Source organism: Hyperolius riggenbachi, chromosome 5 (assembly GCF_040937935.1).
Source record: "Hyperolius riggenbachi isolate aHypRig1 chromosome 5, aHypRig1.pri, whole genome shotgun sequence".
NCBI classification, from domain to species: Eukaryota; Metazoa; Chordata; class Amphibia; order Anura; family Hyperoliidae; genus Hyperolius; species Hyperolius riggenbachi.
The window spans coordinates 167,886,230-167,898,237 of record NC_090650.1 but is presented as its reverse complement, the minus strand read 5'-3'; the positions used below and the strand labels follow the sequence as shown (position 1 = coordinate 167,898,237).

The 12,008-nt window shown below is 46.0% G+C and overlaps 1 protein-coding gene across 5 annotated transcripts in view; it reads right to left on the bottom strand.

The window, feature by feature from the left end:
• The window catches only part of ANKRD33B (ankyrin repeat domain 33B), a 688,858-nt gene that overhangs the window by 340,176 nt on the left and 336,674 nt on the right, over positions 1 to 12,008 (bottom strand). For all 5 annotated transcript variants that reach the window (XM_068236425.1, XM_068236428.1, XM_068236424.1 and 2 more), the window contains exon 3: positions 11,612 to 11,741. In XM_068236425.1, the coding sequence (XP_068092526.1) occupies positions 11,612 to 11,741 (130 nt within the window). The remainder of the gene's footprint in view (positions 1 to 11,611; positions 11,742 to 12,008) is intronic.

Below are 12,008 nucleotides of genomic sequence, written 5' to 3'. Positions count from 1 at the left end.
GGTATCCCACCTGGCTGATACTGACCACCTCCTAAATTCAGCAGCATACTCTTCAACCGGACTCTTGCCTTGACGCAACAGTTTGAGCTTCCGTTCAGAAGTTGAGGCAATGTCTGGATCATCGTAAATTATAGCCATGGCTTTAAAAAATTCCTCTACAGAGGTTAGGGCCAAGTCTCCGTCGGGCAGACTGTACGCCCAGGTCTGAGAATCACCTGATAACAAAGTTTTAATAAATGTAACCCTTTGGGTCATAGTTCCTGAATAATTAGGTCTCAACTCAAAGTATGATAACACTCTACTCCTAAAATTTCGGAAGTCAGATCTGTGACCGGAAAATTTTTCAGGTACAGGCATACGTATGTCCGTGCTAGGAGGAGATCGCACTTCATCCACAGCCGTCTGGAGGGTTTGTATAGACCCGGACAAAGCGTCAATTAACGCCCGGTGACTTCCCAGCACTTGGTTGATGTTATCCACCGAAGTGGTAAGTGTGTCTAGATGGCCAATGAGTGCGTCCATTTGCATTTGGTCTGCCGTTCTGTAACGATCGGTGTAACACAGAGAGGATCTGATTATCAGTGATCTGCAGTATCACCGAGAATACAGATATATACCCGATTATTGATGATACTTTTGGAATGAAATATCCAATGAGTCAGCATAATCTTCGCTAGGCGTGGCCTGAATATGATATATGAAACACCAATGCTTGAGATAAATAACTTGGCAGATCTAGTATTTATCTTTAAAATGAACTATACAATGTTACAGTAAGCTATCAATGAAAATTGGATTATGTAACGATCGGTGTAACACAGAGAGGATCTGATTATCGGTGATCTGCAGTATCACCGAGAATACAGATATATACCCGATTATTGATGATCTGCAGTATCACCGATAATCAGATATATCTCTAACGTCTGGACACCTGAGTAATATGAGTGTTTGGTGCAACAGTAATACTTTGAGTAGAGCCCCCGTATAGAGGGTGCCAGGCAGTAAGAGATACTGCCCAAAGAACAGGCTCCTTCCAATGGCCTGAGGCTCCCCAAGAGGAGGAGTCAGGCTGAGAGTGGGAAGGACCAGAGTGTGAGTGACACCAATGGTGGAGTGTCACTGACAGATCTGTGAACTATCTCTAAACAGAGGAGATAGTTCTCGAGGTCGGACAAGCCAGGTCGGCAACAGACAGACAGATCAGATACAGAGGAAAAAGACTGATGCGGAATCCTAAGGCAAGCAAGGTTTGGCAACGGAGTATCAGATATAGCGAAGTACCAAATCAGAGATCAGAAGAGAGCTCAGGAAAGCAGAAGGTCATAACAAATAATCAACAATGTCTAGTCTTTAGGTGTGAGCTCCTTGATCATCAACACCCTGGAACTAGTCTGAAGTATAACAGGATGGTAAAGTTAATTCCTAGTCTTGGGTGTGAGCTCCGTAGTCATCAACACCCTGGAACTAGGCTGAAGAATAACACAGATAATATACAGTATTCCTAATCTGGGGTGTGAGGTCCGTGATCATCAACACCCTGGAACTGGTCTAGAGAATAACACAAATGATATACAGAATTCCTAGTCTGGGGTGTGAGGTCCTTGAACATCAACACCCAGGAACTGGTCTAGAGAATAACACAGAATCTGACAAAAAGGTCTGAGTGCTTCCACGTAGTGATCGCAACGGCAGACACCAGAGAAATGACCAGCACCCAGTATATATACTATAGCGCTCTCCAGCGCCTCCCCTAAGTGCTGGACCAATGGGAACTGGTTGAATTGTCAGCTGACCGGCTTGGTCAGCTGACTCCCTTCTGGCTGTCATAAAAGCTCTGCCTCTCAGCGCGCGTGCACGTCCTTTTGAACCTGTGTGGGCTATCAGTCCCAGCCACACCAGACATGTGCTGTAAACCATCCGCTTTGCTGGACGCGGAACCAGCCGCACCGCTATCAGAGCATGCGGTGGTTTCTCCGCGTTCAGCCATACTGACAGATGTAGGCCTATGCGTGGAAACCGCCGCGTCAGACGCGGAATCCGCCGCCTTGTTCTCAGGACATGCGGCGGTTTCTCCGCGTTCAGTCATGCTAGCAGATGCAGGCCCACGCGCGCAACCTGCCGCGTTGGACGCGGAATCAGCCGCCTCGCTCTGAGCACCCGCGGCGGCTTTTCCGCGTTTTCTCACAGATTATATCTAATAATCTATAGAAAGATAAGTTCTCTGTAAGTAAATTTCTTGCTAATGCAGGGGATTCTCCCAGCGTGCACTCTGTTTGAATCAACCCTTTTTGCAATGGTTATCACTATCAACTAATAAAAGTTGCTTTATCAATCGTATGTTCAGATAGCTGTGCTGTACATAATATATAATCACATTCAGTATAGTCACCAAAACGGTTTCCAAGATGGCGTCTAGGGCGTGTTCCTTTGGGCGTAGCAGCTGTGATGATCACTCAGATGGTATGGATTCCTTGTTATGACCTGTGATGATTTTTTTTGATGATCTGTTCCCTCTCCATTTTTATTCACCTTATTATGTACCATGTCCTCCTCAGTGACTAGCTAATCCCCAAAACTATGGGCTGTAACAAAGATTACCCTTTAGCTAATCACAAGGCAGTGGGAGTGTCTAGCCGTTAATGAGGGGGAAAAAATCCAGAGGGGAAAAAAATTAGGTTCCTTAACTTGTAGTGTTTTGCCATCACCAGTAGGTGTCCTCCTTGGCTCATCAATAATGTATGCTGTCATATAGTATTCTTCTAGCAGGTGGCATTATGGCTCACATTTATAAGATCAATGGCCTTGCCCAATTGTTACTTTAGAAAAAAAACATGCTTTTTTGATGGATTAAGGATAATTCTTGGTTATACAAATACATATTAGAATAAATATATTTCATACAAATCAGCACAATTTTGAAATTATAATGTCATATAAGACATGACGTTGTTATCACTTAATATCTATCTCATATGTGTCAATTATAATAGATCATATTTAAATTTAGTTAGAGACCGGGATAATTTAATAACTCCATATGAACCCATCGTTAATTACTTGCATCGGGTTAACTTAGTATTAATAGTATATTTTGAAATGATATGCTTATTGAGAACTCACTTGTATGAACGCTCAAACGGGATAATAACTAATGATCTATATTAACCACCCTGGCGTTCTGATTAAATCGCCAGGGTGGCTGCGGGAGGGTTTTTTTTAAATAAAAAAAAAACTATTTCATGCAGCCAACTGAAAGTTGGCTGCATGAAAGCCCACTAGAGGGCGCTCCGGAGGCGATCTTCCGATCGCCTCCGGCGCCCAGAATAAACAAGGAAGGCCGCAATGAGCGGCCTTCCTTGTTTTGCTTATATCGTCGCCATAGCGACGAGCGGAGTGACGTCATCGACGTCAGCCGACGTCCTGACGTCAGCCGCCTCCGATCCAGCCCTTAGCGCTGGCCGGAACTTTTTGTTCCGGCTGCGCAGGGCTCAGGCGGCTAGGGGGGCCCTCTTTCGCCGCTGCTCGCGGCGAATCGCCGCAGAGCGGCGGCGATCAGGCAGCACACGTGGCTGGCAAAGTGCCGGCTGCGTGTGCTGCACTTTATTTGATAAAAATCGGCCCAGCAGGGCCTGAGCGGCAGCCTCCGGCGGTGATGGACGAGCTGAGCTCGTCCAGACCGCTCAGGAGGTTAAGATTATAGGAGTTCATTTTTTTATTTTGACAACTATTTCTCCTTTAGACCTGGTTAGTGTTATTCCCAACTACACAAGGTTGCTTCTAATCCTGTAAACATTGGCAGTGTTTACTATGTACTCAAGGACTGGGCATTCAAGGGAGACGATATTCTGTAATCTAGGTCCTTTAGCAATAGAACTTGTTTTCCATCTCTGCCAGATGAAACCAGGTTGACTCAGATTTATTTCTATAAAATGCATTCGAACACCTATAAATCATACCTAAATTACAATGATATTCTCATTGATACACTTCTATAATCATAATCATAATATTAAATTGCCTTATATACTCGCATATAAGCCAACTTGCATATATGCTGACCTTCCAAATTTTACTATATAAGCCGAGGGTTGGAATCGCAGCGAAGGCAGGCAAGCAGAGCCACAGTCACAGGTGCCTCTATATAGTGCACTGATAGTGTGACAGTGTGACAATGTAACACTCACACACACACACACACAAACACACACCTCAAGTACCCCACAGCATAAGAATTGTCACCCTGCAAGAATGCCCCCTTTGCTTAAAAATACAAGGAGCAGTACAGAGACAAACTTGCATAAATAGGTGGCTTAGGATGCAAAAATTGTATCTGAATAAGTCTGCTGGTGTATACATAGCTGTGTCTTGTCTGTTCTGCCTGCTCCATGTGCACTATCAGTAAAATGAAGCATGCAATTTGAGGTCCCTGTGACAGACGCACCCCACTGCTGTGCCCTGTGCCCAATACAAAATGAAAGTGTTGCTTTATCAAGGGCACTCTACTGTGTCCTGTGTTCGTGCACCCCTGCATCAACAGAGTGTGTGGCCATCACTAGGAGGACTGACCTGAGGTGCAGCGGAGCGGAGAGAGCAACATTGTCACTTCCCTTATGTGATGGATGCACATACAGTTCCAAATGGACTTGCCGTTTTCTCAGGGGCTCTCCACTGGCACAATTTCCATGGTGGCTACAGTGTAGCAGAGCGGGGGCTCCCCGATGTGACAATTTCCATAGTGGCTACGGTGTGGCAGATCGTACAGAGCAGTGGCGTCACATGGAGCTCTGGGGATTCCCTTGCCTCTCTGTCTCGCTATGTCTCAAGGCGCCACTAGATGGCATCATATGAAACACGGCAAGCTGTGAGAGAGGCAAGGGAATCCCCAGAGCTCCACGTGATGCCGCTGCTCTGTACGATCTGCTACACCGCAGCCACTATGGAAATTGTCACATCGGGGAGCCCCCGCTCTGCTACACCGCAGCCACCACGGAAATTGTGCCAGTGGAAAGCCCCTGAGAAAACGGCACCTCCATTTGGAACTGTATGTGCATCCAGCACATAAGGGAAGAGACGATGTTGCTCTCTCTGCTCCGCTGCACCTCAGGTCAGTTATCCTAGTGATGGCCACACACTCTGTTGCCGAAGAGGTGCACGGACCAGGGGCGTATCTGAGTAATATGGCGCCTATGGCAAACACTAAATTTGCGCCCCCCCAATTACTAGTTTAAAGCGGAATATAACCCTGCATTTCAACTTTGCTCTAAAATATTATTTACAGCATATTATATGCAAAAAGCATTTTTTTTTTTACTAGACCAGCATTGGAAGGGTTAAACACAGAGGTTTAAAGGTCTTGGAGAGATATGCAGAAGTTCAGATAGATACATTCTATTTAGTTACATGTATCTATTGATAAACAGTTACACACTCTTTGGCTGTCGTCCAAGCTCCTTCTCAGTGAGAGAGATGAGTCACATTCAACACTTAGATACATTATGTAAACAAAATGTATCTATTTCAGCTTCTGATGCGTCTGCCAAAATCTAAAGGAACTTTAAAGCCCTGTGTAACCCTTCTAATGCTGGTCTAGTAAAAAAAAAATGCTGGTTGCATATAATATACTGTAAATAATGTTTTAGAGCAAAGTTGAAATGCAGGGTTATATTCCGCTTTATGTCCCTGTAACATAAATTGAATAGCCATGGTCCCCTATATTGTAGATTTAAGTAGCCATGTGCCTTAAAATTAAATAGTCTGGCTGCATGCTGAGGTGGGTGGGGGACAGCATCTGGCTGCTTGCTGGGCTGGGTGGGTTGCAGCATCTGGCTGCTTGCTGGCAGCATCTGGCTGGGGTGGGTGGCAGCATCTGGCTGCTTGCTGGGGTGGGTGGCAGCATCTGGCTGCTTGCTGGCAGCATCTGGCTGGGGTGGGTGGCAGCATCTGGCTGCTTGCTGGGGTGGGTGGCAACATCTGGCTGCTTGCTGGCAGCATCTGGCTGGGGTGGATGGATGGATGGCAGAATCTGGCTGGGGTGGATGGATGGATGGCAGAATCTGGCTGGGGTGGATGGATGGCAGAATCTGGCTGGGGTGGATGGATGGATGGCAGCATCTGACTGGGGTGGATGGATGGATGGATGGATGGATGGCAGAATCTGGCTGGGGTGGATGGATGGCAGAATCTGGCTGGGGTGGATGGATGGATGGATATCAGAATCTGGCTGGGGTGGATAGATAGATGGATGGCAGAATCTGGCCGGGGTGGGTGGAAGCATCTGGCTGCTTGCTGGGGTGGGTGGCAGCATCTGGCTGCTTGCTGGCAGCATCTGGCTGGGGTGGATGGATGGATGGCAGAATCTGGCTGGGGTGGATGGATGGATGGCAGAATCTGGCTGGGGTGGATGGATGGATGGATGGCAGAATCTGGCTGGGGTGGATGGATGGATGGGTGGATGGATGGCAGCATCTGACTGGGGTGGATGGATGGATGGATGGATGGATGGATGGCAGAATCTGGCTGGGGTGGATAGATGGGAGAATCTGGCTGGGGTGGATGGATGGATGGATGGATGGATGGATGACAGAATCTGGCTGGGGTGGATAGATAGATGGATGGCAGAATCTGGCCGGGGTGGATGGAGGGATGGATGGATGGATGGCAGAATCTGGCTGGGGTGGATGGATGGATGGATGACAGAATCTGGCTGGGGTGGATGGATGGAAGGATGACAGCATCTGACTGGGGTGGATGGATGAATGGATGACAGAATCAGGCTGGGGTAGATGGATAGATGGATGGCAGAATCTGGCTGGGGTGGATGGATGGATGGATGACAGAATCTGGCTGGGGTGGATGGATGGATAGATGGATGACAGAATCTGGCTGGGGTGGATGGATGGATGGATGACACAATCTGGCCGGGGTGGATGGATGGATGGCAGAATCTGGCTGGGGTGGATGGATAGATGGATGGCAGAATCTGGCTGGGGGGGATAGATGGATGGCAGAATCTGGCTAGTGTGGGGTGGGTACTCACAGTGTTTCAGCACTCATTGCCCCACCACGTGTAGCACAGAAGTTCAGTGACCAGCAGATCGGCATCTCTCCCCTTCCTGCAGCCACTCTGTAATCCACCGGCTGAGTCTGTTCAGAGAAGCAGGAAGACCAGCCAGGCGATTGTAGAGCAGCTGTGGAGGGGGAGAGATGTCGATCTGCCTTTCACGGACTTTCTGTGTTATCCATGTGGTGGGGAAATGACTGCTGATATGTTACTGTCCCCAGCAGCTGAGGAGGGAGGGAGATCGAGCAGGCAATACGGAGCTGCAGGATTGCCCAGCAGAGAAGCCCTGAGCAGCCATCACTGATCTTCCGTGCTGCTCAGGCAGGGTTGATGGCTGCAGGACCTGAGCTAATACCGTCACTGATACAGATGAAGGGAAGGGGGAGGGAGGCTGTAATGTGCTCTGTCCCCTCTTTATTTACACAGGTGAGCGGAGGGCAGAAGCGAGCATTCACAGCACAGGGAGGAGGAAGAGGGAACTGCGCCCCCCTAGTAGCTGGAAGGAGGCGGCGCCCAGGGCATTAGCCACACCTGCACGTCTGTAGATACGCCTCTGGCACGGACAAAGCCGGGGGGCACTATAACTAGTTGGCAAGGCATTCAGGGGGACATGACTCACATATAAGCCGAGGGGGGTACTTTTGAGTACATTTTTTGTGCTAAAAAATTAGTCTTGCATGCGAGTATATACGGTATACATCTTATGGACATCATCTTCTGTTCCTAAGGAAAGGAAAAATATTAGGTTTATTTTTATTTGATCATATAAACAGTTCAATTACCGTTATTCCGCCATCTTGAATAATCCTAATATATATGTGAAGAAGACAACCTTTTCTGCACCTGTTCATGGATTTAGACATTCATGGAGGGAATAACAGGACAGAGCCTGCATTGGAACTGTTGAACATAGTTTGCTTGCTGTGCTATCACATCCCACATACAAATCTATGCAATTAGCTTCATGTGGCCAACACCCATGGAGGGACTCTGCCATTGTGGCCTTGAAATTGAATTGGTAGCTAGTCATCTCACTTCAGGGGTCACCTCCTAACACTTTGCTTCCTTGTGCCATGGAAGATACTGCTTCACACTCACCAGGCTCTGGGCTCTAACAGATGCTAGAGCAGCAGCCTTCAGGTCCACACTGTGTCCTCTACAAGGCAGTTCACATCCCGGAGCCTTGTGAGTCTGAAGCTGTATCTTACAGGAGGGAGCACAGTGACAGGAGAGGGGGCCCAAAGAGAGGGAGGGAGGATAGAAGTCAGGCCCTACTCCCGACTCCTACCCTCTCCCACCCCCCACCCCCCGCTTTTAAACACTTTGGCCGGGCTATTCCTGCTCCCCCCTCCCCCCACTCCACCCTCTGGTGCTGCTCGCTTCACCACCAACATTTAGGGTACTCCATGCCCTGACAACTGAAGCAGAGTAGGCGGAGATTCGGAGAAGTGCCCTGAATCTCTTGCCCTATTCACGTGCCTACCAATGCAAGCCTATAACTGTAATGATGCAAGGACTATTGACATCCATTTCAACCACCCACAATATTCTGTGATTTTACCCAAATTAGAGTGGTACAATTTTGCCATCTGATGACAAACCTTAATATATTTAGTTTACTGTATCATAAGTTATTTTCATTGGCTCTCCAGCCCAGTAAATGAGGTCTATCGTCTCTAGCACTAGCGTCTCTAGCATCGTCTCTTGCTGTTCATTGCTGAATGACATCCTTCTGAAATCTTAAAATGTTGATGCTGGACACCATTAAACTAAACAACCCCTGGATCTAATCTGCTAGGAAGCAGTAACCTATGTGAAAACCAGTTCTGTGTTTATTATAAAAGGTGGGCTATTAAAATTGTAAGTATGTTAAAAGGTAGCCAATTATATGGCATGTCACATGTTCACACCCACAATGAAAACTATTTTTTTTTTAAAATTCAGAACAGTGTGAAGCTGTTAAAACAAATTACAAAAACATCTTGGAGCTGGGGCATGCATGTGTAAATGATAGTACTGTGCCCTTTCAGCAGATCTCACTAATGTCTAATGTACTCCAACCAGTAGCATAGGCAAACGCAGGGGGGGATTACAGCTGCCCAGACTCCCCCCCTCAGACCAGGGCTGGTGCAGTTTCTGGGAACAGGCACAAGTTGAGATACCAGAACATCTGCAGGCATCCTGCAGCTCACAGCACCGCCCCCTTTCTTTCCCTGCTACAGTTGACTTTGGATGCACAGAGCATGGAGCAGCTCCTCTGGGGAACTTGACAGAGCCAGGTATGAACACAGCCCTGTGCCCTGCTGTGTGAATGGTTCTCTTTCCCCTTCATTAGCAATATCTGCTGTCCTCATTATTATCTGTATCCATACTGCTTCTGATTGACCCCGTTGTCGATTGGTAGCAGATCGGACATCCTAGTACCCAGCATGATGTCTAACCATATTGTTATACTGTATTTTGCGTGGTTAAGGGAGAACTTTCAGGAATCCCCCCTTTAAAAATGCTGGGTTTGCCCCTGAGTAGTTACCATATTTCTCAAAATATAAGACAAGCCTTTTCTTCCCCAAAATGGCGGGGGAGGGGGGGGTGTCGTCTTATATTCCAAATGTTACAGTAAAAAGTGCCGCAGAGTGAGATGGGAAGTACTTACTGCTTATTTACCATATGCTTCAGGCAGCCTCCCTCTTGCACAACGACTGTCTCTCTCTCACTCCGCTGCCTGGTGGCATACTTAAGACCTCAAATTAGTGGTGACTGGCAGTGAAGAAGAGACAGTGAGTGTTGCCCAGTCACAGTGGCCGCAAGAGAGGAAGTGAGATCACTGCTTACTTCCTGTATATGACTGCCACTGTAACTGGGTAAAGCTGGCTGTCTCTTTACTACGGGTCACTGCTGATCTGAGGTCTGAAGTAAGCAGCACAGTGAGAGGGAGCTGGATTTTTGTGCAAGAGGTGGCCACCTGAGGAAGATGATAAATGAGTGGTGGTGGAGGGAAGATGGTGTACCTATACAGGGAAAAGGCAAAGGCTACCAGTACTGGGGAAAACACGTAGGCTATCTATACTGGGGCAAGGGTTACCTGTAGTGGGGAAAAGGCTATCAATATTTGGGAAAAAGGCTACCTATACTAGGAGAAAAGGCTACCTATACTAGGGGCAAATAGTACATATAATAGGGGCAGAGGCAAACAAATGCTACCTTTATTGGGGAAAAGGTTACCTACACTGGGACAAAGGCTACCTATACTAGGGGCAAAGGCTACCCCCACGGCACAAAGCAGGAAAATTGAGCTCCTGCCTCAAATGGACGAATTGGGCCCTCCATAGGCGCTAATGCAAATATCAATAACATGCACCCAAGCAGAAATTTGGCCATTATTGATTACAACATTGGAACAATAAAGTTTTTGAAATATGTTGTATTTACAAATGTTACATTATCAAATATTTCACGTTACAAATGTAACGTTTGTAAGGGTGTTTGTACAGGAGGGAACAGTTAAGGTTAGGCGTCAAGAAGGGCGTTTGGGGGGGGGGGGGCTGTTTAGGGCTCTGTGCGAGAGTAGGGTTAGGTTAAGCTGTAGTCAAATATAAGTAAAATGCATTACTGATTTATTATCATTATTAACAGTCTTCATTTGGCAATATTGTTACGATAATATACACACACCATCTACACTTTAGAAACAAAGAATATTGATAATGATCGATATTAACAATATTTTTATTAACAAAATGGATATTAAGGATATTTTTATCAATGAAACACCACGTCCTTTTTCCCTCAGGCCCCTTTTTCATGCACGCCATAAGACGCCCCTGCATCATAGACACACTGGGTTTAGTATTTTTTTCTTCCTGATTTTTTTCCCTCTAAACCTAGGTGAGTCTTATAGTCCAGAGCATCTTATAGGGGTAATTTTTAACAAATGCAGATAAAGTTTGCAGGATTATTCATGATCTTCAGTGTTTTCAATTGTAGTGCAAGTGGGAACTGAGCCTAACTACAGAGACTATTCTTCTTTTTGGCCATGTTCCAATCCAAGTATGAGCTTCTTCATACTGGGCATGCATGTGGATGGTCTACATATGCCTAATAGAATGAAGCTGGCTTCTGCACAGAGAAAAAAAAGTCATGCATGAGTGGCTTTATTCTACTGGGCGTGTGTGGACCATCCTAGCACATGCCCAATATGAAGAAACTTGTACTTGGATAGGAGCGTGGGGAGTATATTAGACAAAGCTCTTATTGGATATGTTCTGAGACCCAACACTGAAACGGTGGGCATCAGGAAGATCTGGGAAGCCTCTGGACTATCCAGAGGTTTCCCTCTACTGAGACAAGTATCTATTTTTAATCTTTCTTTTCCACACAGGTGCACTTTAAAACTATGTCATTTTAAAAGGTAAGTTTTAAAAATTGTACGACAATGACTGCATGGTTTTCTTTCTTTTTATCTTTAGCTTTGCAATTTTTTGTTCAGTTCTATGGATCACATTAGTTATGTTAAATTTAAATGAAGACTTGTACAAAAATAATTCATACCTGCTTGAGCTGCTGTTATGAGAGCGGTGTTGCCTTCATTGTCCTGCCAATTCACATCAATATGAGGACACTGGGATAATGTGATCACTATATCCACGTAACCTTGATAGCATGCCACAAGAAGGCCAGTCTGTAAAATAATGTGAAAAAACTTCAGTTATAGAAACAAAAAGATACTTTTTAAAGGAAAGCGAGATAAGATCTTTTGCACTATGTGAAAATGCTGGTCTGCGCTGCGGAACACACAGGTGACAACTTATTATAAAAAAAAAACAATCTCAACAACAGCAGCCAGCATAGTGATGATAACCTTATACAGGTTAACATCAGAAAAGTCTTGATGAAATGTGTAGCTGGTTTCTTGTTTTGATCTTCGTTGTGAAAATTAATGTTTTGT